Here is a 27,532-nt window from a genome sequence, read left to right on the forward strand (position 1 = left end):
AGAAGTTCAGCAACGTGGAAAGGAAATTATGCGCTCTAGAGTTCTGTCACTAACACACCATGCTTCAGTTGCTGGGATTTTCCGCCATTTTACCAGCGTAATGGATGAGTTTGGACACACAGACTCGCACACAACCCCCTGAGCTCCTCTAATGAACGGGGTTGCGCTACACTTGTTGTTAATTGCTCATGAATGAATGAAGACATTGATTTGATGCTCAACTGAAAGCACGTAGCATGTCTAAACTATTTCCGCGTTTACACTGATATACCCGTTGCAAGTGGATATTTTCACTGCTGTGCTTTCTTTCAGTTTGACCTTTTCAGTAAAAGCTGTAATTGCCATTTCAGAAATATTTCTTTTCATCTTTCTTTTGATGATTGATCGTACACGCGTGTGTCTGGCGCCTGTCTGTGACGAGTCAGGAGAAATTTTTCTTTCAGCTTTACCAGATGTCAAAGAAGTTTCTTTAACACACCAATTCACATATATGGGTGTTTGTTCAACTTTGAGTTATTTTCGCCTTTTTAAGAAATAATCGTTTTTTGTATTTAAATTGTGCACTAACAATGTCCTGCAGATGTACATATATCACAGGACAATCCTGTCATTTTTGTCATTTTTCTGAACCAACAAATGTCAAGTTATGGATTGTAAATAATAACATTCTGTGGTGGAAATAACATTAAACATTAGCAAATAATTTTCTTGCTAAGGCTAATTTCATAGCTATCATTTTATGTATGCTACAGACACACAATTAAATTACATTTTCACATTTTGTTTACACAATTTGATTAAATTACAGCATGATTGGAAATGTCAAGCAATAAAATATTCTATACCTTCATTTTTCTATACATTTCATGTGTCAAAATTCTATAGCATTTAAAAAAAAAAAAAACTTTATCAGGGGCAAAATTTTTGGTCATTGTGGAAATGACACCACAACTGATTTTTTAAGATATTTTTTACATTTTTCACACTTCACAGTATATATTGTAATATTTATTATTAAAGTTTATTAAATAATGTATTATTGACCTAATTTTTATTAAATAAATTATATATCGTTCATTTAAAATTATTATTAATTATTATTCAAATTAACAATTAGTGTTTTAAGGATATAATAATATTTATATGATGGATTTAATACTTTAGGATTAAAAGATTATATTAATACTTTAAATTAATTATATATTAATTAAGAAATTAACAAAAATTTAATTTTTTTAGCTACTTTTTTTAAAGGATGAATGAAAGTTTCTAAGACAGTTTTAATGTGACCATATAACAAAGAGAAAAAAATTGAAATCTGTCGTTGAAGACTCACCCATATCCTAGCTTGCAGAGAGTGTTGTGACTATTTTGAAAATGGCAGAGAGAAAGAACATGGAAATAGGAAATATAGAAAAAAAAAAGTCATGGAGTGAAGATTAGTGAAATGAGAGAAGCTTCAGTGTTCCTTTAGGGACTGTGATTTAGACAGTGAGAGACAGAGGGGGTGAAAGAGACGGTGTGAGGCAGATTGCAAAAGATAGAGTGAGAAAGGCTTGAATGAAGAGAGGGAAATGATTTTAGACAGCGAGAGACAAAGTGGGAGAGAGTGAGAAAAGGAGAGAGAGATGAATGAGAAGAGGGAGGTGGACTGAGACGGTGAGAGACAAAGTGATAGAGAGCGAGCTGAATGAGGAAGCAGGGGGTAGACTGAGCGAGTGGGACGGGGAGAGAGACAGAATGGTGGGGCTGGTGTAAAAGCTTCTATTCGCTCAGACAGATCCTCTTCACACCGTCTGCAGTGTGGGCCCTGGAGGGGAGACGCAGCAGAACTCTCACTCTCTGTGATGGCAGCATGGAAAGACAGATTTAGCAGGGGAGGCTGCACAGGAAGTCCACATCTGAGACCAGTACTGAATCTATCATTTAGATACTCGAGTGAGGAGAAATTGGTTTCAAAGTTCTCTCTAATTTTTGTTTTTGCTGAGACCTGTTTGAATTTGATGGCCCATTCGACAACATAAACAGTATACATACTGTACAATGGGGTCCAAAAGTCTTGAGATGGCTTGGGATTTAAAGCCTAATTTAAACCTTGAAATAAACAAAAGTTTTTTTTTTTTTTTTTTTAAACTAAGATATATTAAAACATGATAAAATGAATGAGAAATATTTCAGATTATTATACTAATAATATACTTTGTAATTAAAAAAATGTTTGAAATTAGAAATAAATGACCCCACTGTGTGTTTGTTTGAAACTATTTCATCAAAACTTGCTACGTTTGAATGCTTTTTGTAAGCAGATGGTGTACTGTAGTTACAGCATCTACCAGTCCAGCTAACTGGATTATGCTAACCATCTGAACCTTGGGCACTTGATAACACATCACAAGCCAAGTTTAGAACCTGACCTGGAGTCAGTTTTACTCTTCACAGTGGGAATCAGAGGCTCCTCAGCTCACATCCACATGTACAGTAAAAGGACATTCAATTAGCTTGTGTCTTCTTCAAGTGGGAGAAAAAGAAAATACTAAAGACGTTGTGGCTATTTGAGACTGCGTTAGAGCATGATGAATGCATTAACATGCTTTACACCTCATAGTCGCTGGATCAGTGTGTGTAACAGAGCAATTGCGATTCTAAAAAGAGAGAATTACTGTAACTCCTTAAATGCTGTGTGTGTATGTGGATCCTCTCCACCTTTTCTGAACTGTCTATACATGGGTTTATAATTGTGCGTAAGGCACAATTATTTATATTCAGACTGCAAATTGTAATACATAAATATTGCACAAAATCAAATATGAATATGATGCATAAATTCACTCACACACACACATACACACACACACGCACACACACACACTGTATATTTGCACTAGATACATTCGTCTGGTTTTCAAACTACCCCACAGTACTCGATCATAGATAATCCTCTTGTATGTGGATTTCCTGTTTTTTTATCCACAGCTGCAGTGAAATCAATGTCTTTTCTAATGTTTATAGAAAGACACAACTGTAAATCAGAGTTATTGTTTAGTCTTAAAAGAATAAGTCTTAAAAGCATGTTATTCAAATTGTCTCAATTAAATGAATCATTGTAATTCAAACCAAATTGTGGCAAATAGAAAGAAACCAGCTTTTCTCTTTTATTCTAGAACACAGTCAGAATAGCCATGACATGCTGTCACAGGGATCAGACATTGTGTGTGTGTGTGTGTGTGTGTGTGTGTGTGTGTGTGTGTTTGCGTGCGTGCGTGTGTGTGTGTGCGTGCGTGCACGCGTTTTTGTGACAAATCAGGACACAAATTTGTATAATGACATGGGTATGACATAGGTTTTACAAGGAGAGGGTGACTTATGAGGACATTACCCCATGTCCCCATTTTTCAAAAGGCTTATAAATCATACAGAATGAGTTTTTTTGAGAAAGTAAAAATGTGCACAGTTTTCTGTGATGGGTAGGTTTAGGGGTAGGGGTAGTGTAGGAGGATTGAAAATACAGTTTGTACAGTATAAAAACCATTACGCCTATGGAATGTCCCCACAATTCACAAAAACAAACCTGTGTGTGTGTGTGTGCGTGTGCGCGTGTGTGTGTGTGTGTGTGAGTGTGAGTGTGTGTGTGATTTTTATTTCAGCCAGCTTAGCTACTGCTGTTGTTTGAATGTATTAATTATAATTATCCATTCCTGTGACAGCAGATGTCTGTGTGAGAGACGAGTAGTTACACGTTTTTGGTTTTTTTTTTTTTTTTTGCAGTTGTTTTTCTACACTGGGTTAATCCTTTTTTCTTTTCTTTTTTTTTTTTAAGTGAAATGAAAGTCAAGGCTATTTTGGACCCCATTGACTTAAATTGTATAGCCAAAACCACATTCTTCAAAATATTTTGTTTTGCAAAAAAAACACACAAAAAAAAAAAAAAAAAAAAAACTCATACAGGTTTGAAATGAGACTTTTGTCCTGTTTTTGTACTCATTTTGTATTCATGAAAACAGCAAAAATACTTAAAATTTTTAAAAAGTTGATTCAACTTAACAAATATTTGTTATGTGAACTCAAAAACAAATTAAATTAAGCAGAACTCAATCGGAATAAGTTACTAGAAATAATATACTGTTTTAACTCTAATGATTTAAGTTACAGAAATTAATTTTATCTAGTAGCTTACGTTTATGGCTAACTACAACATATTTAAAAGAAATTTGAACTTATTCCATGGTTTCTAATATCTTGTAAACAGTGTTTTCCGAGAAATTACATTTTTACAGCTTAGGTTATGCTTTTATAGCTTTCATCTCCTGTTCTGTCACCAATGTTAGGTTTTGCTTAGTCGTAACTTTATCACTTCGAGTTTGATGAACTTAAACCATTTAAGGCAATCGGTTTCCTCAAACCATTTAAGTAGCTATATAGTAGTTAACACTAAGATTTGTTACTTGAATTCAAACTGAATGCGTGAAATAAACTTAAAATCTCTAAGTTTAGTTTACTTTTATGATTGACAAAACCAACACTAAAATATTAGTGAGTTTAACTTAATGTATATGAGTTTACAGTACTCATACTTATTGGTTTTAAAACTGAAATGGTTTAAGGCAGTCGGTTACCTCAAATGGTTTGAGTCACCGTAACTTATCGGGTTTTACAGTGTACAAATCCAATAAGGTTGCATGCATTTGATTCAAAATGTGGTATTCTTTGATCATATCACAGTGCAAACTGGCTACATTTTTGGCACTTTTAAGTGCTATCCGATTGTGATGCGATCACAGGAAACGTGTTAATGCCAGGTGTCAAGGGAGCCATAGTGTCCGATTGCAATCAGCACCATGTCATCCTAGCAGATTACCAGTGAGTTTACGTTCATTTTGTCACAGAGAGGATGATGCAGGACCCCGACAGAGAGAGCAAGAGAACGGCGGGAAGCGAGAACTAGCGAAGGAGCTGTGTGGGAATAATCCCCTCCCACACATCAGTGAGAAGAGTCTCTGTGCATCTGGATGGGTGTGCGTGTGTAATTGGTTTTCTGCTACAGAGACGAGCGTTAGCATGTTCCGCCAGGCAGGTTGCAGCCAACTGCGTCACGCCTGACTCTCTGGAGTCAATGGCCTCGAGAATAAAAAACACGCACACATGGCGGCTGGGCACCAATTAACATCTCTTTTTCCCCAGTGTGCCGTCTTTAACTCTCTGTAATGTCTCTCTCCACTTTTGTTTTGCCATTACACTGCAATCCACACATACACAAAGGCAGAACATATTGCTCTTGGGAAAGAGTAGGATGACATACACTACCGGTCTAAAGTTTTTGAAAAAAGTCTCTTTATGGTTGCATTTGTACAGTTAAAACAGTAATATAAGTGAAATATTATTACAATTTAAAATAACTGTTTTCTATTTGAATATATTTTAAAATGTAATTGATTCCATTATTATTATCAGTGAAACAGTTGTGCTACTTCATATTTTTGTGGAAACTTTGATACTTTCTTTCAGGATTCTTTGATAAATAGAAAGTTTAAAAGCATTTATTTGAAATATATGTCCTTACTGAACGAAAGTATTAATTTCTTAAAAAAAAAAAAAAAAAAAGAATATTACTAACCCCAAACTTTTAAACGGTAGTGTATATATCGAAGAATGACAGAAAATGATTTGAAAAATAAGAGAGAAGCGGAAATTGAGACATGGCAGGCTCTTTTGACTATGGTCACACTTTAGCAACCACCTAGCAACGGCCTAGTAACTGCATAGAAACCACTCTGAATATTCTGACAACCATATACGGGCTCACAATTTCTTTAATAAATGTAAAAATCTATTTGCGGCCATTTGACAGACCGATGCAAGACATTAAGCTGGACTCATGAATTAGACTAAATAGAGAGAGTGAGATAGTAGTGAAAGGAGAGAAGAGGGGCCATCTGTTCCAGTTTGTGCAGATCGGCGTGGAGTGGAACACAGCAGGATCATGTCCTCAAAACACACAGAGAACGTTAGCAAGGCAAAAAGAGTCCAAAATATAAAAAACAAACCTTATCTGACCCATAGTGTTGATGTCCTCAGAATATGTCTGTTCTGACAAGTGCTTAACATCAAACCTCAGCTTACAGTAAATACTGTGCTCCTTTTTTTTTTTCCTTCTGCCCTCCATTACTTCTCTCTTTATCCCTCTCCACTTTGTTGTCTTATTCTCTTTCATTAAAAACACCCTGAGGTACTTCAGAACTTACACAAACTGAAGTGTTCCTCACATAAGGGCCATTCGCCATCTTTTGTTTTGTTTCAGAGTGTTTTAATGCCGCGAGTAATGGAATATTAGTGGCCTTGAGAGAACAAACAAAAATGGCTTGCTTTCTTTTGTCTCTTTTTTTGTGTGGATGGATGTCACAGTGGCTCAACCATTTATGAAATCTCATAAACATTGGCACATATGATCTGGTCCAACTTTAAAAAATATGTTTTTGATATGAACTTGCCTGGACATTATGCCCTTCCAAGATGGTGGAGTCGAGAGAAATGTTGACTATAAATTGTATTTCTTGTGTTTCATTCAATACCAAAAAGTATCAATGAAAACTTTAATTCTAATTTAAAATGTACTCGTTTCCCCAGTATTTTTGTTTCCAATGTATTTTATGCTTATGGACTACAGCTTTCTTGAGATTTAATTTTGTGCCACACCAGAAGCCATTAGAATATGGACTCTTTATTGGAATCTATAGCCGCGTTTCCACCAAAATTACCCGGAACAATTTGTCCCAGGAACTTTATTTAGACCCTAGTTCCTGCGGTCAAAAGTACCACCCCAAAGTTCCTAGTTCCTGGGAAAAGTTCCTGCGGTGGAAACAAGGCTTATGGTTCCACGAAGAACCTTTAACATCAATGTAACCTTTCCATTCCATAAAAGATTCTTTATATTCACTTTTTAAAAAATGGATCTGTTAAGAACTGTTCCCTGAAAGGTTCTTTGGGGAACCAAAATAGTTCTTCTATGGAATCGCCGTGAAAACCCTCTTTTGGAACCCTGAATGCCTGAGTGCTATTTGTGTGGCTTCCTACATAGTGTCCCAAATCGTTCTCCACTAATCAGTCATTTTCTCACTTTTCTCTTCTAGCTGGAACAGAAGCAGGTGACGCCACCATTCAAACCTCAAATCACAGACGACTACGGTTTAGAAAACTTTGACACGCAGTTCACCAACGAACCCGTGCAGCTAACACCAGACGACGAGTAAGTATTGAAAAATGTTATGGTTGGCCGAAGGGCATTTCATTACCACAAATGATCAGTAAAGATCTATGACAGAAGAATCACTCCACCTGTTTTCCAAAGACCTGTTCAGTTTCTAAAAACCGCTAATACGACTGGACTCGTGTTTGGTAAAATATGTCCACATTTTGAATTATGAAAAGACAAACTGGCATCTTCTTACACACCTTAACATCTTCCAAATGTTTAAATGAAAATTAAAGTCAGTCGTCACTTCTGTGGAATCCATCTCGAGAGCGATTATGTAATAATTTAACGACTTCAAAGTTACATGACTGCACCAGCAGAAGATTTAGGCGTTTAATAACGGGGGTTTCCACTCAGCTTGATTCTGCTGGTCAGGATGGTGAGGTTTATGTCTAAGATTCCCCTTCAGAAGTGAGAGCGAGATGAAGTGAAATGGTTTACCCATCTGGAGGCTATCGTCAAGAGGTGGTGATGTCATATGGAAACATCCCCTCTGGAGTTTCTGATTGCTTTACAGTATGAGGTGCGCCGAAAAGGGCCACATTGAAAGGGAGGACAAAGAACAACTCTTAAATGGCCGAGAGGCATTAAAAACCATAGATTCAGGTGGAAACTGGCTTTAATCAATGTGAAGTGAGTTTCTAGGGGGGCTTTTAAGCTTTCAAGTCTTTTCTTCAGTCGCTCATTCATAAACTCGGTCCTTTTGAATACCGCTGTGATTAAAACAAGTGCTAAAATAAGAGGCTAGTCACTCAGTGCACTAAAAATGTGCATTTATTTGATGGTGGAGGATTGTAGGTTGACTCATTGCGTGTCTGAATACATTTGGGTCAGTTGTTGAGGTCTCACCCCATTTCTCTCAAGAGTTTCTTCAGACATTCCAGTCATTCTGCGTGGAGGACAATCACGCCAGGCTTTGAGACGTATTGTTCTGTAGAGGTGTATTTCTCTGGAGAGGGACTCCGGTCTTCACAATGACTTTTATATCTGGCTGAATTTGTTATTCTGATTTGAGCCATGGAGACGGGCAGCCCTCAAGCTACTAAAAAGGATTCCTGTTTTCAATTTACATTAAATGGAGCTCCAAAAATGCAGCTCAGAAAGAGGGCGGCATTTTTAATTAAAAACGTGATTTAGTACCATGACTGAAATTTATCCAGTTATCGCCAAAATCTGAGGGCTGTGCATTCAAAACATGCAATGCTTACTAGGGTTATGCAAAATTTAGAATTGAAGAATTAGCTTCTCTTCAATTCATGAGTGTGAATTTGAATTAAATTGGCCACAGCGCACAGGAAGATGAAGTGGAATTGGAATGAAGAGTAATTTATTTACTGAATTGTAATTCAAAGCACTTCAACACAGTTGGTGTGGACAGACAAATTGCTTGTCGCTGGAATCTAATCACGTTGCATCTGGTTAGGACATGGTGTGATGCTTTCGAATGAGGTCATCTGATATCTTGAGGTGATTTGATATCTTCACTCTCCATGAGAAGCCCAAGATGCTCCTTGAACTATGAACACTAACCGTTAAGAACACAATCATTGCAGTCTACAAGCCTAGTGAAGTCAATTTGTCGGTAAACCTGTCACTCATAATTAGCAGAACGCAAGTGGGCTGCAGTCAGATGAACTGACAGACAGTAATCTATAGAGCCACGGCGGGTTCTTAGTTCAATACAAGATTTTCCAAGCAGGCTTCAAAGGAGTGCAGCAGCCAGACACTTCAAAAGCAGAGCGAGCTCTGGAAAAGCCTGACGTCCCACACGGTGGAGGAGAGGAGGAGGGGGAGGAAGTGATGGAAGCCTTTTTTGTTTGACGGATCTGGCAGACGAAAAAAGCGGGTGGTGGGGTGAAATCCTTCCTTGTAAGAGATTTAGTCTTTTGGATTAAAGGAATGTGCGTCCAGAGTGGGATGTGTCTCAGAGCACAGCGGAAAAGGATGAACTGGAATCCATTGCGACTAGAAACACGATTGCCTTTTACATGCTCACACAAACGACTTATAAAAGAACTTGGATTCCCAGTGTGTTATTATCTAGTTTAGTTGACTCCACGAAATTTACACAAAGTACACTACCGTACAAAAGTTTGGGGTCAGTAAGATCATTAAAGGGATAGTTCACCCGAAAATGAAAATTGTGTCATTAATTACTCATCCTTATTTCGTTCCAAACCTGTAAGACTTTCGTTCATCTTCGGAACACAAAGGAACATCTTTTTAATGAAATCTAAGAGCTTTCTGTCCCTCCTTAGATAGCTACGCAACTGAGACTTTGATGCTTCAAAAAGTTCATAAAGAGATCGTAAAACTAATCCATATGAATTAAGTGGTTCAGTCCAAATTTTCTGAAGAGACTTGTTCACTTTATATGATGAACAGATTTTTAATTTAGGCTTTTATTCACATATAAACATTCATCAGCGAACATAAACAGAAGCTCAACCGAAACTGCTTGACGCGCAAGAACAAACCTCTTGCGGAAGCTCAAACATGCTGCGTAACACTCGAGAATGAACCTCATTGGTTCTTGCATGCGTCAATCAAACATGCTTGAGCTTCTGTTTACCATAACAACTGATGTGTGAGTTGATGATTGTTTATTTGTGAATAAAAGCCTAAATTCAATCTATTCATTATATAAAGCAAACGAGTCTCTTCAGAAAATTTGGACTAAACTGCTCGATTCATATGGATTAGTTTTACAATCTCTTTATGAATTTTTTGAAGCGTCAAAGTGGTAGTTGTGTAGCTGTCAATGGAGGGACAGAAATCTCTCAGATTTCATCAAAAAGATCTTTATTTGTGTTCCGAAGAAGAAGTTTTACAGGTTTGGAACGACATGAGGGCGAGTAATTAATGACAGACTGTTTATTTCTGGGTGAACTATCCCTTTAAATTGATCAAAAGTGACAGTAAAATCATTTATAATGTCACTAAAGATTTCTATTTCAAACAAATGCAGTTCTTTTGAACTTTCTATTTATTAAAGAATTCTAAAAAAAATAAAATAAAATAAAAAAAAAAGGTAACACTTTAAGGTAACACTTTAGTATAGGGAACAATTCTCACTTTTAATTAGTTGTTTATTAGCTTGCATATTGGATGTTTATTACTTATAAAGCACATATTAATGCATTATTCTGCATGACCATATTCTACATCTCTAAATCCTACCCCGTACCTAAACTTAAACGCTAAAACTACCTTACTAACTATTAATAAGCATTAAATTAATAGTTTATTGAGGCAAAAGTCATAGTTAATAGTGAATGTGTTCCCCATACCAAAGTGATACCAAAAAAAAAAAAAAAAAGTATCACAGTTCCCAGAAAAATATTAAGCAGCACAACTGTTTTCAACACTGATAATAATAAGAAATGTTTCTTAATCAGCATATTAGAATGATTTCTGAAGGATCTTGTGCCACTAAAGACTGGAGTAATGATTCTAAAAATTCAGCTTTGCCATCACAGGAATAAATCACATTTCAAAATACATTAAAATAAAAAAAACAGTTATTTTGAATTGTAATATTAACAATATTACGGTTTTACTGTATTCTTGATCAAATAAATGCAGCCTTGGTGAGCATAAGTGACTTCTTTCATAAACATTAAAAAATTGTACAGACCCAAAACTTTTGATAGTGTACATTTGTAATTGCACATCATAAGTCTTTTATCTACACATACCTTTCATTTAAAGTAATGTCCTTTCATAAACCAAATGTTCTCATTGCCTGTCACAATAATCTTGTTTTGAAACAAAGGTTGTGTGAAAAGAAATGTACAGTCTTAATGCATTCGTCTTAATGCATTAAAACCTTTAAATGAACAGCTAGCTGTGTTGGAAGTGTTATCAGTTTGAAGTTTTGTTCAAAACAATTGTGTACCTTTTGTGAAAATAGTACCAAAACTTTCTCTCTTTCTCGCTTTCAAATAAGCTCCACCTTATAATTCTTTTCTGAAGAAACATTTGTGCAGTAAAGAGGCTTGTTTATTTTGGTCAGTGCCCAGAATGTCCGTCTTTCTGTGTTTCTTCCTCTGTGGCATCATTTCCCCCCTGTACTGCCTTTGAAACCTGAGCCTGATATTACGGCATAGAGGTGTCATTCATGTTATTTTAGGTTTCACTCTTGCTGGAAGCATTTCGACCCCACACACACCCACATATAGTCAAGTGGCCCTCTGAGGACTTTATTCAAACAGACACAGCACAAACACAATTGGGCACTGATCCCGGATCTAGTGAAATATCAGTTCTTGCAGAGCTTGTTGGAGAGGAGAATTGCCCTCCATGGACCGTGTTTGACAGAACGTGATAAACTAGTTTTGAATCGTCTCAGCATTACGCCATAGAAGAGGTGGAGCATTACAGCGGTGCGGTATCCTCAACAGGCTGATAAAATAGATCAATGGATTCCTAAGGTTCTGAAGACCAAGAGGTCTGATTTCAGCAAGAATGTTACCATCTCTTTAGACATATAAAGAATCGTTGCCAGTGCAGAAAATAGCCAAGAGGAGAAAGACGCCGCTGAATTTCTCAATTGTACTCTAGTGAAATTCTGTCTGCCCACTGCTGTAGTTAGAGCCTCCTTTGTGGTTAACCAGCCCCTTGACGCTGATGTTGTTTCTGTTGGGCAGGCTGCATTTACAGATGTGCTCATAAGTTTACATATCCCCTGTAGAACAAATAAAAAAATATAAAAAATATATAAAAATAATAATAATAGATGCAATCTTAAAAATATGATTTTTTTTAGTACTTAAGTAAGATTTTTAATGTTTTTGGAGAAGCCTCTTATCCTCACCAAGGTTGCAGTAAATACAGTAATATTGTGAAATTAAATTACATTTTAAAATAACTGTTTTCTATTTTAATATTTTAAGATTTAAAGGGGTCCTTGATTATGATTTCACTATTTTACTTTAGTGTGTAATGTTGCTGTTTGAGCATAAACAACATCTGCAAAGTTACGACGCTCAAAGTTCAATGCAAAGGGAGATATTTTCTTTTACAGAAATTGCTTTTTAAGGACTACAACAAACGGCTGGTAGGGACTACAGCGAGCTTCTTCATGGGTTGGTGACATCACAAACCCCAAAATTTACATAAACGCTGCCCCCGGGAACATGCAACAAAGGGGGCGAGGCCATGTTGGGCTGCTTTAGAGAAGAGGAAAAGTTGTTGTAGTCGAGTGTTGTTACCACGCCGTCATTTTACGCCGGACAGCTTCACAAACGAGGGTCAGTTCAACGCTGGATTTGCACAAAAGATTGACATGACGGCACATGCTAGTCGATGAGTTGAATCAACTCCACAGCAACTACATAAATTTATCCACTAACCATTAAGAAATGTCCAGTTGCATTCTAAAAGTTGTAACTTCTTCCTGAGTCTTTCCATCAGTGTCCGACTCCGGTTTGAACAATGTAAGGCTGAACACCGTTACTGACAATCGTCATTTTGGCTGCGTGAGATTCCCCTGCTTTGTTGTTGTTGAGCAACTGAAGCGCGAGCTGTTAAAGCCCCGCCCTCTTCTGGAAAGCGGCAGGGAGCCGCGGTTCATTTGCATTTAAAGGGACACACACACAAAAACGGCATGTTTTTGTTCACACCCAAATAGGGGCAAATTTGACAAGCTATAATAAACGAGCTGTGGGGTATTTTGAGCTGAAACTTCACAGACTGGGGACATTCTGGGGACATCAGAGACTTATATTACATCTTGTGAAAACGGGCATAATAGGTCCCCTTTAATTCACTTCTATCATTTTCAGCAGCCATTACTCCAGTCTTCAGTTTCACATGATTCTTCACAAATTATCTTATTATGCTGAATTGGTGCTCAAGAAATATCAATGTTGAAATCAGTTGTGCTGCTTAATATTTTTGTGGAAACATTAATAAACTTTTCCAGGATTATTTACTGAATAGAAAGTTCAAAAGAACAGCATTTATTTGAAATAGAAATCTTTGTAGCATTATAAATATCATTACTGTCACTTTAATTTCTCTCTCTCTCTCTCTCTCTCTCTCTCTCTCAAAAAAAAAAAAAAAAAAATCTTACTGACCCCAAACTTTTGAATGGCAGTGTATATTCCCCAAGAAAATAATTTTATTTTGCATTTTTAATTTAATTTTGTGGAAAAATATCTTTATTTTTTCCTGGTCAATCAATTGTTGAACAAAAAGGAATGTTAAAAATCACGACTGTATTTAATCACACTGGAAATAGAAGGTCAAATTGGGCACATATTCAAAATTCTCTTCTCAACAATGTTCGAAACGTGGTATTGTTGGCTGTTGTCACATTATTGCCTCCTTGGGGTGAATCACTTTTCTGTATTACTCATTTGTAAGTCACTTTGGATAAAAGTGTCTGCTAAATGAATAAATGTACATGTAAAAGATGTGATGCCAGCAACTAGTCCTTCCCTGCAATTCTTATTAGCACATATTGGAAATTCCTTTAATCAAAAACTACACCTTCTTCACTTTAGCTTTCAATTTTTTAAAATATTCCCCACATTCTTTGCTTTAAGCCTCAGTACGGGGCATGTACAGTTGAATTGTAGCTCTTCCATTAATAATGTTGGTTTCTCTCCTCAGGGATGTGATAAAGAGAATAGACCAGTCTGAGTTTGAGGGATTCGAGTACATTAATCCTCTGCTGCTCTCCACTGAAGAAAACGTATGAGGGAAGAACAATACGGCCGATGTTTCTCTGCCTGCGGCTCCACGAGACTACTACAGCTGAGTTTAGCTCAGACTATGTGTTCACAGAGAAGAACTTTTCCTTTAAACTGCGTTAAAGACAAAAAGCAACACTAAAAGACTTAAAGTTTCGGACCCTCCCTGAGTTATTTTGGGGTTACACTGGACGAAGAAACGACTGCAGGAACTTCAGAAAACAAACTCAAAACTATTCCCCAAATTTCAGCTGTTGATTGTCTTCCTGCTTCCCAGCATCCTCTTTAATTTCGACACCCGTTTGTGTGAGTGTGCGCGCACTGTTGCCTGGGACTCAAGTTAGCTCCATCTGTGTGCCTGCGTCCTTCAGAGACTACATTTCCCATCAACCCTAGCTAAATATGACAGTTCTAACTTAATGTGCACTTTTTTATTTTCTGTTCGACTTTTTTTTAAATTCTCTTTAATCTTGTATGAGGTGCGTCCTCAAGCGAAACAAGAATGTATAATGTTTAAAGGTAAATGTTGTATTATAGTGTAGGTAGCCAATCGAAGAATTTATGATGCCTTCTATGATGCAAAGTGGCACATTTTAATTAATGACCATGATGGTTTCCTAAACAGTGGGTAGCTGTGTTTCAGACCACAGGCTTTTAACCACCCATGTTGATTTTACAGAGTAAATAGGAGATAAAATGTGTTTTTTTGAAGAAGTGCCTCAAAGATCCAAAATTCACCATGCTCCAAACTGCTCTGAACTCCATGTTAGATCGGAGTTGATTTTCCAATGTACCATCCAATGAGAAATGTGAGCTGCAGGTGTTTTTTTATTTTGTTTTATTTTATTTTATTAATTAAAAACATAATTAACACTGATACATATGTTGAAACCAAGACATGAAGGTTAGAAACTGAATAATCACAAAGCCCAAATACATCAGACTGGCAGTAATATTACCAACCCAGACTCATTGGAAAAAATCTGCTTCTACCTACATTTTTGCAAAACTTCAAAAACGTACCTATATAAATACATTTCACTACAGTTTCCATCTGAAATGAACACTTGTGGCAGTAAAACACCAACACCTTTCATTCCTTTTCACGCAAATTATGATTACAGTGGCAGATTTTTTGATCAATAAAGACTTATTTTCTAGCAGTTCCTTGCACAATCCTATGTTACGACCTGAAAACACTTTTACCGTAGTGCGTGATTTGTAAACTTTTTGATGCTTGCATCACATTATCAGCTTCATATGGCTTTTCTGATATAGTAAACTTGCTTGGTACCTCACCTGGTACAGCATTGCATATGCAGGCAGATGTGGAGTGCTTGGATACGAGTCCTGTGAAACACAAATCTTAATAAAAGAGCTCAAAGACATGTAGAAGCAAGCTAAAATGACCCCTACGGTCGTTAACACAGTCAGTTAAGTTTAATAACTAGCTTCCGCAGACCGCCTTCCGTATTCAACTTACGAAGAAAGTGTAACTGATGTACGCTTGTTTCATAAGTTGAATACGGAAGGCGTTGGACGTAGCATAAATGTTTTGATTTCTGAAGTTAAATACGGAAGGCGGTCTGGCGGAATCTAGTTTTTCTACTTTATAACGTGTTAAATATGGATATTTTTCTTACACAAAGCATCGCTATGCGTCAGAAGGCCTTTATTGACATAAATGTTGCCACAGGCACGATTTTCCAATGAGCCTAGGTTTAATATTACAGTAGCATTCATTACAACAGCACACTATATTACTCAAATGGCTGCTCCTCACTCTGATAAGAGGGTTTTGTGTTGTTGTACTCATGTGATCTGTCAATAATGTGCTTTTGAGATGTTGTGGAGGGCGAGAGAACACAAACAAGGGGTTTGTACATCATGTCTCTGGTGTTATGTGGTGGTAAAATTGTGCAACAGTGATGTGAATCTCAGATGACCTCAACACATGGGGGAACTGTATCTTTGCAGTCGCAATCAAACGGCCAAATTCAACCCATTACAACACTCAATATAAAACACAATTAGCACAGAATGCTAATCTTATATAATTTGTTGCTGTGTTCGGAATAGGATTCTAGCCTACTACTTGTAGTAGTATATGTTGTATTCTGCTACTTTTACTAATAGTAGGTGAAACGATCATGCCGATAAACATTAGTATGCTACACTGTCACATGGTATCTTGTGATGTTGCATATAAGCAACTTATAATGACTATTTCATAATCTAAAATGTTGTGTAAATGCTGTTTGACAAAATAATGAGCCAAAAAAGATTGAAATTGAAGGTCAAGGTTGCGCATTGCATTCTGGGATACATTCTGCACTATGTGTGTGTCTTGGCAAATGTAGTAGATCATCTGGGTATCCCATGCATACTGTGCACAGTATACATACTGCAAAGCTAGTGAGAGTAGCATGTTAGTATGCTATTCCGAACATAGTCGTATACACTTCTACAAACTTTTCCTCTAGGGAAACACAACTAAAGCATAATGTCTCTTAAAAAGCTTTAAATTTCACTTCAAAACATTATTTTTTCTTTAAAGAATAAAAACAGCCAATCACAGGCTAGCTTGACTGATTAATCCCTCACAGTGATAAAGTATGGTGTTATTAAGCAACTAGATATGTTTTCTATCTTCTGTTGCATTTAATCTCCAAGTTTTGGGGTTTTTTATTTCCCCCTTTTCTTGAAGAGTGAAGACGACACTCTTAGATGTGAATGCTTTGAAGAAATCAGACCTGTATGAAGAATTGCTGCCATGTTAACAGGATTAATTAGCTGCTTTTGTGTCAGACAGTAGTGAGATTAGCAGACGGGCTAAGAACAAAGAACGGCCCAGGAGATAACAAGCGTGACGAACGTAACGATAACGAGGCAGAGAGAGCAAAGCCAGATTACCCCACCATGTTTTCAGCTCTCTAATGAAAAGCTGGTACAGAAACAGCCACAAAATTTCCACTCTTTATGAATGATATGTGGATTGTTTATGACAGAAACTTCAGGTCAATGCAAACTGCCAACATTCAAGTATAGTTTGCTGGTGCGAATTTTCAGGTTTTTAACGTAAAGATGGCCCTACGTGACATTATTTGACTTTAAATTTTCATTCCTGTAAACTGATGATTATTCGTACAAACTGTTTGAATAACAGGTACTATAGTATATTACAAAGGACCAAGGAATAAACCATCTTCATCTGACCAACCTAATTTTCCACCAGCTCAAGCTAATGTACAGAATCCACATGAAACAGTCAGATTTATGATTGTCCTTTGTTTTGGTTTTATTCATGTTTATATTTGAACTGGAATAAGTTTAGCATAATTGTAAATATCTGTAATTTAAACCTTAAAATTTTCACAAAAAGAGCGAAATAAATCTGTTTCTGCACCATAAGAGATCTCTGAATCCAGTGTCCCAACCGCTAGTCTCAAACTTAGAGCCCAAGACTGCAATAAAATACAAGTTCCTGTCCCTGAAAACATTTTTAACAAAGAAATTTCCATTATTTATCAACTTGCCAAATACAAAAGCCGCCGCAAGCTGTTTTCTGCTTTTCTTTCTTTTTCAGTTCTTTCCTTATGTTGAGTCCAAAGCAAATTACGCTCTTATCAATGTGCTACAGGGGAATACTTTTATATTTGAAGTGTTTGTTTTATAAATTATTGTAAATGAAAGCTCCAGTAGAGTTTCTGTGGGCTGAGGGGAAGAGAGAGAGATGTGAACATGTCTTTGGTTTTATGAAGTTAAGTCTTAAGCATCTTAGATAACAACTGTAAATCAGTAAATGTTCATTGTAATGACTTCACATTTCCTGTCTCATGATTTCTGGGTGTGGAGAAAAAAGAAAAACAACACTGGTCTGAGAGAATGTGTTCGACACTGTGTTCTTTATTGCATAATGCATATTTTTCCATCATATTTTATAAGAAATACTTAACAGGTCCTCTGGTTACAGTAATCAAAATGTTAAAGTAATATTTTGCAAGCACATGAAACATAAAGCTACAAAGGAAAACACGGGTATCCAAAATAATAGAATTTCATTATCATCACCAAATAATATCGTCATGCATCTCTGATAAACATTGTGCAAGATGACCATCGCATTCCATTTGGGTGAACCTGAAAAAAAACAGAACACATACAAGCTTTTTAGTAATAGTGAGCTGTACAAAAAAAGCACACACACATTAGATCCGATACATAATAGATACACAATAAATTGTATACACAACACACAAGAGAAATCAGCGCCGGTTCCAGTAATCTGTGGTTTGTAAACCAAAACACGAGAGCGCTAATGCAAGACCGCTTCTCTCTTGCACAATGAGCAGTTTTGGAAACAAAATGAGATTTCTGAGTCATGATAAGTTATTGATCCCTCACTGTCTTTCAAAAACTATTTGGGAATAATGCATGTTGATGTAAGTTTTGGACTGTAGAGAAAAGCGGTTTACAATGTAGTTGATCCCCTGATATCACTCAAAAAACATTTATCTGGAAACACTTCAATAATTTACAATTCTCCTTTGATTTTCTCTTGGTATCCAACCATTCTTAACATGCATTTGCTGAAAACAACTCTGTCAGAATACATGCACCTTTTTCTAGGATTGAAGATACTCGTTTTGGTAACACTTTTACAATAAGGTCCCTTTAGTTAAAGGGATAGTTCACCCAAAAATGAAAATTCTGTCATCATTTACTATCTCTCTGGTTGTTCTGTATGAGTATGAGTTTCTTTGTTCTGCTGAACACAAAGGAAGTTATTTTGTATCCAGTTTGTAACCAGGCCACTTTGGGGCACCATTCACTTCATGGTAGGAAAAAAAATACTATGGAAGTCAATGGTGCCCCAAAGTGGCCTGGTTACAAAGTATCTTCCTTTGTGTTCAGCAGAACAAAGAAACTCATACAGGTTTGGAACAACCAGGGAGATAGTAAATGATGGCAGAATTTTCATTTTTGGGTGAACTATCCCTTTAAAGGGTTAGTTCACCAAAAAATGAAAATATTACCACTTTGATGCTCCAAAAAGTTAATGAAAAGATTGACGCGTGCAAGAACCAGGTTTATTCATGTGTGTTACAAGCAGGTTTGGTTGAGCTTCTGTTTATGTTCGCTGATCAATGTTTATATGTGAATAAAAGCCTAAATTCAATATGTTCATTATATAAAGCGATCGAGTATCTTTAGAAAATTTGGACTAAACCGCTCGATTCATATGGATTAGTTTTACGATCTCTTTATGAACTTCAACTTTTTGAAGCGTCAAACAAAGTGTCAGTTGTAAAGCTGTCTATGGAGGGACAGAAATCGTTCAGATTTCATAAAAAATATCTTCATTTGTGTTCTGAAGATGAACGAAAGTCTTATGGGTTTGGGACGACATGAGTAATTAATGACAGAATTTTCATTTTTGGGTGAACTAACCCTTTAACGTTAGTTAATGCATTAACCAGGGTTTGTACAGATACTGTAAAATGAAATTCCAGGATTTTCAAGGACTTTTCAAGCACTACTTTTTTGGTTTTCAAGGACTACAGTCAGAGATCACACTTATAAAAACAGTATTTATTATGTTTCAAATAAACAAGATAAATAGATAAAAAAAATACACTAATTAAATAAAATGGTATAGTGCAGCACATGCAAAGTATGCAATGACTGTGGCAACTTTAAGGATGGGAACATTAACAAAGCCCTAGAACTGTCAGTGCATAGAAGAGCCAATAGAATGAGGGCATAAACTGGTACACAGTTTTCACAGGGTGAATAGACAAATGGAACCTTATTGTAAAGAGTTACCCTTATTTTTTACTTAATGGGATTGTTCACCCAAAAATGAAAATTCTGCCATTATTTACTCACCATCAAGTTGTTTCAAACCTGTATGAATTTCTTTCTTCTGCTGAACACAAAAGAAGATATTTTGAAGAATGTCGGTAACCAAACAGTTGATGGACCCCATTGACTTAATACTATGGAAGTCAATGGGGTCCATCAACTGTTTGGTTACCCATATTTTTCAAAATATCTTCTTTTGTTTTCAGCAGAAGAAAGAAATTCATACAGGTTTGGTAATTAAATGATGACAGAATTTTCATTTTTGGGTGAACTATCCCTTTAATGCTAATGAACGGTTGATGGCAGACACAGAAAACTACAAGTGAATAAATCCATTTATAGTAGTTTACTGATGTGTGCACACAAAAATAAACCACTGAGGAATAGTTTGTTATAGTACGCTGCTGGCTAACAAGCACGCATAAACTGCGAGGTCACCAGGTCTCAAATTTGACTTTCCAATGATCGTTTATAGTACGATTCAGAAATCCTTCCTCCCTCCAAAACGACACTCATTTCCACTCGCATTCATTTGTTTGTATTCCCTTTCCCTTCAAGACTCCTTCCTTTCCTCTCTAATCCCTTTTCCAACCCAGACGGCTTGATGCTTCCCAGCAGCAAACCTCAAAACCATTCTGTGAATCTACACGTGCCAACCCACCAGTTCCCTTGATTCCCTCCATCAAGATTTCCATCTCTTCACCAGTCCTGCCCTCTGCTCGTATCGACGCCCTCGGAAACTCGCTCTCTATATCTGCCTCTTTCTCTATCTGTCCTCCCTAGACAAGAGCGTTCATTGTGTCTCTCTCACGGGGCCGCCTGTGTTCTGCTGTGCTCTGCAGTCTGGCCAATGTACACACGGCGGGCAGAGAGCGGGCAGCGGCGCACGCCAGCCCTGCACTCGCAACAAAGTGCTGCCTTGTTCTAGGACGTTCAGTGCTGCCCACCACGCCAAAGGAGCGCTGCTCTCGCACCAAGCAAGAATCTGGTGACTTTTTGACCCATTCTGATGAATAACTGTCCTTCTTAGAGTTTCTCTTCCTCCACTCTTTAAGTACACTCACAGTCTGCCATGTTTTAACATAGTGTTTCCTCTTTCTGAGAAGTGCTCCAAAGTTCACAAGCAGAAAAGTTCATAAACGGCCTTTCTGGAGTTGGCATTGATTAAAGATGGCAGCAAGGTGAAAATGACGCCTATAAACTGGTATGTGATTATACAGGCTATATTGTCTTTTTTAATCCAACATCAAGATTTTAGCTTGAAAGTATATGAATCTGCAAGGAAAATTAGGTAAAGCTTTACAACAAAGTTAAATTCCTTTACATAAGTTAAAATAGTTGTAAAGACATTGTTAAAATAGTCCATGTGACTACAGTCAGTGGTTCAACCTTAATGTTATGAAGCGACGAGAATATTTTCTGTGCGCAAAAACAAAACAAAAATAACGATTATATTCAACAATTTCTTCTCTTCCATGTCAGTCTCCTACGCTGTTCACATAGTAAACAAAGTGCAGCGCTTCATGGTTGTACATCAGAACGCCGGCTCATTATTGGCCAGCTCCTGCATCAGCATCACATCAGGGCTGCAACAAACGATTATTTCCATAATAGATTAATCTACCGATTAATGAAACGATTAATCAATTAATCGACTAATCGTCGATTATTACACCAATTAATCAGTATGCTTTGTTCAATTATTCCACTTTAGCAATTAGTTAAAATATTGAGTTTTACTTTAACTAATAAATAAAAATCACAGCTTTTGAAAGTGTATTTTTAATAAATTTCGAGCCACCTGAATAGACCACTCTCCTTCAGGTTTTCTTTTCTCCTCAGAAGTCATCAATAGTCCAACTGTTAAAATGACTGTTTTTATTAAGTCTGGGAATTGTAATAACTTTTTAATGAGTAAAAATATGAATATGTAATATTATGCATATTTTTTTTAAAAATGCCCCTCTTTCTTTCTTTTTTTACTAACTATCGAGTTTGTGGTCATTGAATGGCTTTCCTGAGGTAAATGTAACATTTTGTGACATTAGTTTGCAAGCTGTTTCTGCGGTTGAAAAACTCTGATTAAGTGATTACATTAGAGATGGATTCATTTTAGTAAGTTGTACTTTATCTTTCAACATACTTTCTGATGTTCATTCATGTTTATTTCGTGCTGTAATAGCAGAAAAGAGGAAGAGATAATAGGTTCACATGCCGCTTGACCTGAGGCGCTACAGCGATCTGTCACGCCACATTAAAGAGCGCCAAAACCACATGTATTGTTTGAAACCCGTAGTAAAATTGACAGAATTTAAAAGCGAAGACTATTTTATATCAAAAGTAACCTGATCTGTCTCATTTGTCGGCGCGTTGTCTGTCCTCTTTGCTCTGCTATATATTTTTCAGTGCGTGAGAAAATGGACGTGTGGCGTGAGAACAGAGAACAGTGAGTTTGAATGAGAGTTGGTGGCCCTGCATGACAGCCTTTTTTTGTAGTTATGCTAAACGTTATATTTGTTATGTTTTATGCTATGTTTAACTCCCACATTTTACGGGTTCAACTTCGTTTGCACTATGCACTCCGAAGCACCGTGTCTTCTTCTATTGGATTAGATCCGGGAGGGCTGCATTACAGTATTGCGCTACAGTGCCCCACTGGCCAAACCACGTTATTGCAGGCCCTTCAAATAGGTCTTATGAGATCAAAAGACTATTCAACAGCAAAAATATTTGTCGACAATTTTTATTGCCGACGTTGTCTATAATGTCGACTAATCATTTCAGCCCTACATCACACGCATGTGTCATGCTGCTCAAGTGAACAGCGTCGGCCAATACTGAGCCGCCGTTCTGATGTAGAACCCGGAAGCGCTGAACTGTGTGAACAGCGTAGGAGACTGATATGGAAGAGAAGAAGTTGTTTTTTTTTTTGTTTGTTTGTTTTTTGGTGCACAAAAAGTATCCTCGTCGCTCAATAACATTAAGGTTGAACCACTGCAGTCACATGGACTATTTTATCTTTACTACCTTTCTGGGCCTTGAATGTGGTAATAACGTAGCAGTCTATCGGAGGCCAAAAAAAGCATGGATTTCATCAAAACTATCTTAATTTGTGTTCCGAAGATGAACAAAGGTCTTACAGGTTTTGAATGACAAGTAATTAATGACAGAATTTTTATTATATATATATATATATATATATATATATACACTGTAAATAGTCCTGCAAATGAAAATGCATTTTTTGAATTAAATATTATTATTTATATAAATAAAGGTACAAATATCATGTAGTCTTTCAAATAATAAGAATTCAGCAAGCATAATTATAAAATAAATAGAAAATGCTGTTTAAATCATGTCACATCGCAAAACATGTCAACTTTCCAAAAAGTATTTCTTAAACTGCTTCTTAAACTCATTTCAATTAATTATAATTTTATAATATAATTAACTTTTGTACATCTAAAGACTAGTTTATCATAAAGTACCAGGGTATTACAATCACTGTACCACCTCATTATTAAGTCTCAAAATTCAATGTCATGTGTTGTGTAACACTTTGCATACTTCATACTATAGTACAACAACAATAACAGCTGCTAAACGTTGCTATGTTCATCCATCAAAATAAAGAATCAAGTGTTCATAAAGCATCAAATATAAATCCCATCTGAACTGGATCCTCTGCTCTACATCTGCAGGGATGACATCACATCCAGGAGTGAGTTACATAACCGTGGCTGTGATATCCATCTCGGAGTGCTCCACCAGCACCCAAGGCGCAAACACTCAAATCCATTTCATTTAGGGAAAATAAAATGTCTTTCTCCAACAAATGACTAATTTTATTTTGCCCATTTAAAAAGAGGTGATAGAATGCATGATTCCATCCACCAACACTTCATCTTAAAGCCTAGTGAAACAAGTGTTGCCAAGAGGTTCATGAGAGTGAGCGTATGTATGTTCTGGCTTTACCTAAAGGGCCAGCTTAACATCTCTAATGCCAAAGCTGATCTCAGTCTTCTAGTCTCTGGTGTTCTAGAACATGCATCAACTCTACAATGACAGCAGATCACATTCCCTGCTTCTTCATTTGAGTTGCTGTTCTGCAAAACACCTGAATTCTGAGAGTTTTGCCTGTTTAATTGGCATCTGAAAATTGAGAACTCTAGTGAAGAAGAACAAAGAACTTCAGGCATTGCATTCTGAAATACAAGTGTGAAGTTATCCGTATGGATTTCCAATAAGACTATTTGCCAAAACCAACCAACAATGTTCTTCTCTGGTCATGCCAAATTGGGAAATGTTGGGATATAGCATGTTATACGCATTGAACACTTCATGGCGGCCACCCAATATAACATTTTTGGGTTGCTGAACTAAATGTAATAACATTACATTGATTGATGCACTGATTTTGTTGTCAACTCTGGTTCTGCATTGTGAACTTGATCAACTTTGTGGAATGGAATTTTTACTTATTTATATGAAACATTCACTCACCCTTCAGGAAATGGCATTAGACACATTGGGCAGCACTCCAGTCCTGATCCAGATACTTCTGGACCTGATTTTGTTCCTTGCCCCAATCCAGATCCACCTGCTTCTGAATTTTTTTCCAGCCCTGACCCAGATCCTTCAAGTCCTGATTTTGCTCCCTGTCCTGCTCCAGATTTTGTTCCCAGTCCTAATCCAGATCCTCTTACTCCTGAATTTGCCCGCTGCCCTGTTCCAGACCCTCCTGCTCCAGGTTTTGCTCTCTGCCCTGATCCAGATACTCCTGCTTTATGTTTTATTCCCATGCCTGATACTGATCCTTCAGTTCCAGGTATTGTTCCTAGCCCTGATCCAGATCCTCCTGCACCTGTTTTTGTACCCTTCCCTGTTCCAGATCCTCCTGCTCTTGATTCCACATCTGATCCTGCTCCAGATCCTCCTGCTTTTGATTTCGCATCCAATCCTGCTCCAGATCCTTTTGTAAGCTCTTGCATTTCTGAGACTTTCCCCGCTTCGCCAAATTTGTCATCCTGTTTGTCTGACAATTTACGACCCTTAACGCCATAGACTTTGTCTTCAAGGTGGCGCTGCTGAGCAGTTTGTATGTCACATACTGACACACTCTCCTGATCAGGTGAAGATATATAATTCTCTTGATCGGCGAGTGCTGGTGGGTCAGATTCCCCCATGTTCTCTGCTGCTGGAGGTTGTGAAGGGTTCTTGCAGTCATTCACTGGTGGTGGGTGAGTGAGGAAAGATGGAGCGGGCAGATCTGGAGGGGGATTAGTATCTTCATCTGCACTGCACCACCTCCAATCACTTACTTTTTGCACAGGAGTTTTCTGAGGAAATAGAGAGAAAATCACACTGTATTACACAAATTATCACACGTGTGAATTAGACCCTTCTGTTAGCGACATATTTTACACATTATATGTGACCCTTGACCACAAAACCAGTCATAAGTCGCACGGGTATATTTGTAGCAATAGCCAACAATACAATGTATGGGTCAAAATTATTGATTTCATTAGGATATTAAGTAAAGATCAAGTTCCATGAAGATATTTTGTAAATTTCCTACCATAAATGTGTCAAAAATTTGGATATGCATTGCTGAGGACTTCATTTGGACAACTTTAAACACAGATTTCTCAATATTTTAATTTTTTTTGCACCCTCAGATTCCAGATGTGATTATGATGCATAAATATCAATTTAAAAAAATTGACCCATATAACTGGTTTTGTTGTCTAGGGTCACATATATGGTGCTGCTTGGATACCAGCTTTGTTAATGGTTCTGAACAACATTCAAATCAAGGTAATCAATGAAAAAAAAAATGATGCCAGTAAACTTTTAACACTTGCTAATTTGCATATTTTTCCATTAAAAAAAAAAAATCCCTTTGCCTGAAATGAAAGGAGGCACTTATTAACCTTCAGAAAATGTTGATCATCAACCTTATGAGATTAAATTACATAGTATATATTTTATATGAGAAAACTAAATATATAATAAATAATTTGTGCATACCTGTCACAGAAAAGTACAATTTAAATCAAAATAATTTATGAAATTTTTAAAAAGTTACAAATATTTTTCCCCCCATAAAATAATATTAAAATAAGGGACACAGCTAAATATTATGTTTGGTTAATAAAACATAGTTATTAATAATATATATATATATATATAAATAAAATCAAGTTCAACTAACTCAATCAAACAGATGACTACATCCTGATATTGCTGTATGATTTTAATTGTTTGGTATTTGTGCCTCAAATGTTATTTGTTGAATGTTTTTAAGTAATGTGACACCAAAGTGTACCATGGAAAATGCCATTTATTAAATAAACATGCTGACCAGGAAAGCACACTACAGCCTTGTTGATAATTCTGGAAAGGACAAATTCAGTGCTGTCCATCCTCTCATCTCCATGGAAAATAACATCAAGCCTATTTTTCCCATGTACAGAGGAAAATGTGAGATTTGCGGTTTCACAGTTAGAGGGTGGGTCCTGCTTTTAAAGTCACCATGAAATCAAAATGGACAATTCTTAGTTTTTATGGAATATTGCAGCATTTTACATAAACGATTTATCCGTGCACATCATTATTATTACTATTTTTTAATTCATGTTCCCTCCTAATCTTATTTTAGTGAAGGGAATGAAGTGTTCAGTGCACTTGCCTCATAATGTGACTGTATGAAGTCATCTCTAGACCTTACAGTGTCTATTTGCATCCAACATCCATTTCAGTGCAGGAATTAACACCTCACAAATCATTCATGCTGTATTAAATAAGATCATACAACAGTATGAGATTGTCTTGTATAAATATTACAATATCTGCCATATTGCATGTTAAACCATTTATTATTCTCCTAGATGTACAAGCATAGAGCCCTTCCCCTTTCATGATAACCACTGCTGATAACCCGATGTATTACCGTGGATGAAGGTGGGGGGAGCTGTGGAATAGGTTCTTCCTGATCTGACTGCAAAGCTGGGCATAGAGCTCTCAAGGTAAGAGCCCAGAGTCTCTCCACATCACTTAATTCAGAACTCTCCCACCACCTCTCCCTGTAGCATTGAATATAAAATAGTTTTAAGTCAACATTTCATTACAATATGTTACAGAATAATTGTATATTATATTATATTATATTATATTATATGAAGAGAGCTTCTTTTGCAGAGCATTAAATGCAATGTCATCAGGCTTCTTCCTACCTGCCTGTAGATGTTTTGCTGCAGCTACTGTCCTGTACTGTGCACAAACTTTCGTTTGACTTCTTGATCCTCGAGTGCTGCTCAGATCTACTCTCTTCAACTGATAATTTCTTCCTCTTCAGTTTAGACATCGTAGTCATTCGGTTGTAAACACACTGCATCTCTATCAGACGCACATGGCTTATCCAAACAATGAAAACTACGCGGGAGTTTCTTTGAACGACTTCCGTGTTCGGTTACAAATGTCTTTTTGCGATAAAGCTGCGCACTGATTGCGCAGTTCGAATGACATTCCGTTGCAGAAATATACTGCGTCGGATTAGTATTGTTTATTTGATTATAAAAACCAAAGATGTCCATTGACTGAACTGTATTGTGGTTATTGAAATGTTTTTTTTTATTTTAATTTAGTTTCATTATTCAGTTGAACATCATTATTATTATTTATTTATTGGCATTATTGTTTTAGTGTTGTCAAAGCA

At 36.7% G+C, this 27,532-nt stretch overlaps 2 protein-coding genes across 9 annotated transcripts in view; one reads left to right on the forward strand and one right to left on the reverse strand.

Annotated features, from left to right (window-relative positions):
* prkcz (protein kinase C, zeta) overlaps positions 1–17,763 on the forward strand; it is a 114,870-nt gene extending 97,107 nt beyond the window's left edge. For all 8 annotated transcript variants that reach the window (XM_051903621.1, XM_051903620.1, XM_051903626.1 and 5 more), the window contains 2 exons: positions 7,125–7,240; positions 13,865–17,763. In XM_051903621.1, the coding sequence (XP_051759581.1) occupies positions 7,125–7,240; positions 13,865–13,952 (204 nt within the window). In that variant the 3' untranslated portion in view covers positions 13,953–17,763. The remainder of the gene's footprint in view (positions 1–7,124; positions 7,241–13,864) is intronic.
* A 59-nt stretch (positions 17,764–17,822) lies between these two features.
* si:ch73-70k4.1 (damage suppressor protein) lies at positions 17,823–27,296 on the reverse strand. Its single transcript, XM_051903634.1, has 4 exons — positions 27,051–27,296; positions 26,768–26,900; positions 24,316–25,151; positions 17,823–18,084 (listed from the first exon to the last, which is right to left on the reverse strand). Exons 1-4 carry the CDS (start codon positions 27,209–27,211, stop codon positions 18,012–18,014), a joined length of 1,203 nt encoding a protein of 400 aa, XP_051759594.1. The 5' UTR covers positions 27,212–27,296; the 3' UTR covers positions 17,823–18,011.
* Positions 27,297–27,532: the final 236 nt, after the last annotated feature.

The sequence above is a fragment of the Ctenopharyngodon idella genome, chromosome 8, assembly GCF_019924925.1.
Source record: "Ctenopharyngodon idella isolate HZGC_01 chromosome 8, HZGC01, whole genome shotgun sequence".
NCBI classification, from domain to species: Eukaryota; Metazoa; Chordata; class Actinopteri; order Cypriniformes; family Xenocyprididae; genus Ctenopharyngodon; species Ctenopharyngodon idella.

Bases quoted from the DNA above. Each gene is read 5' to 3' on its own strand.
- si:ch73-70k4.1 (XM_051903634.1), bottom strand. From the start codon at position 27,211: ATGCAGTGTGTTTACAACCGAATGACTACGATGTCTAAACTGAAGAGG. The intron at 26,901-27,050 runs GTAGGAAGAAGC...TCAATGCTACAG, and splicing joins AGCAAAACATCTACAGGCAG to GGAGAGGTGGTGGGAGAGTT. The intron at 18,085-24,315 runs GTGAGTGAATGT...GTTTTTTTTCAG, and splicing joins CTAATGCCATTTCCTGAAGG to GTTCACCCAAATGGAATGCG.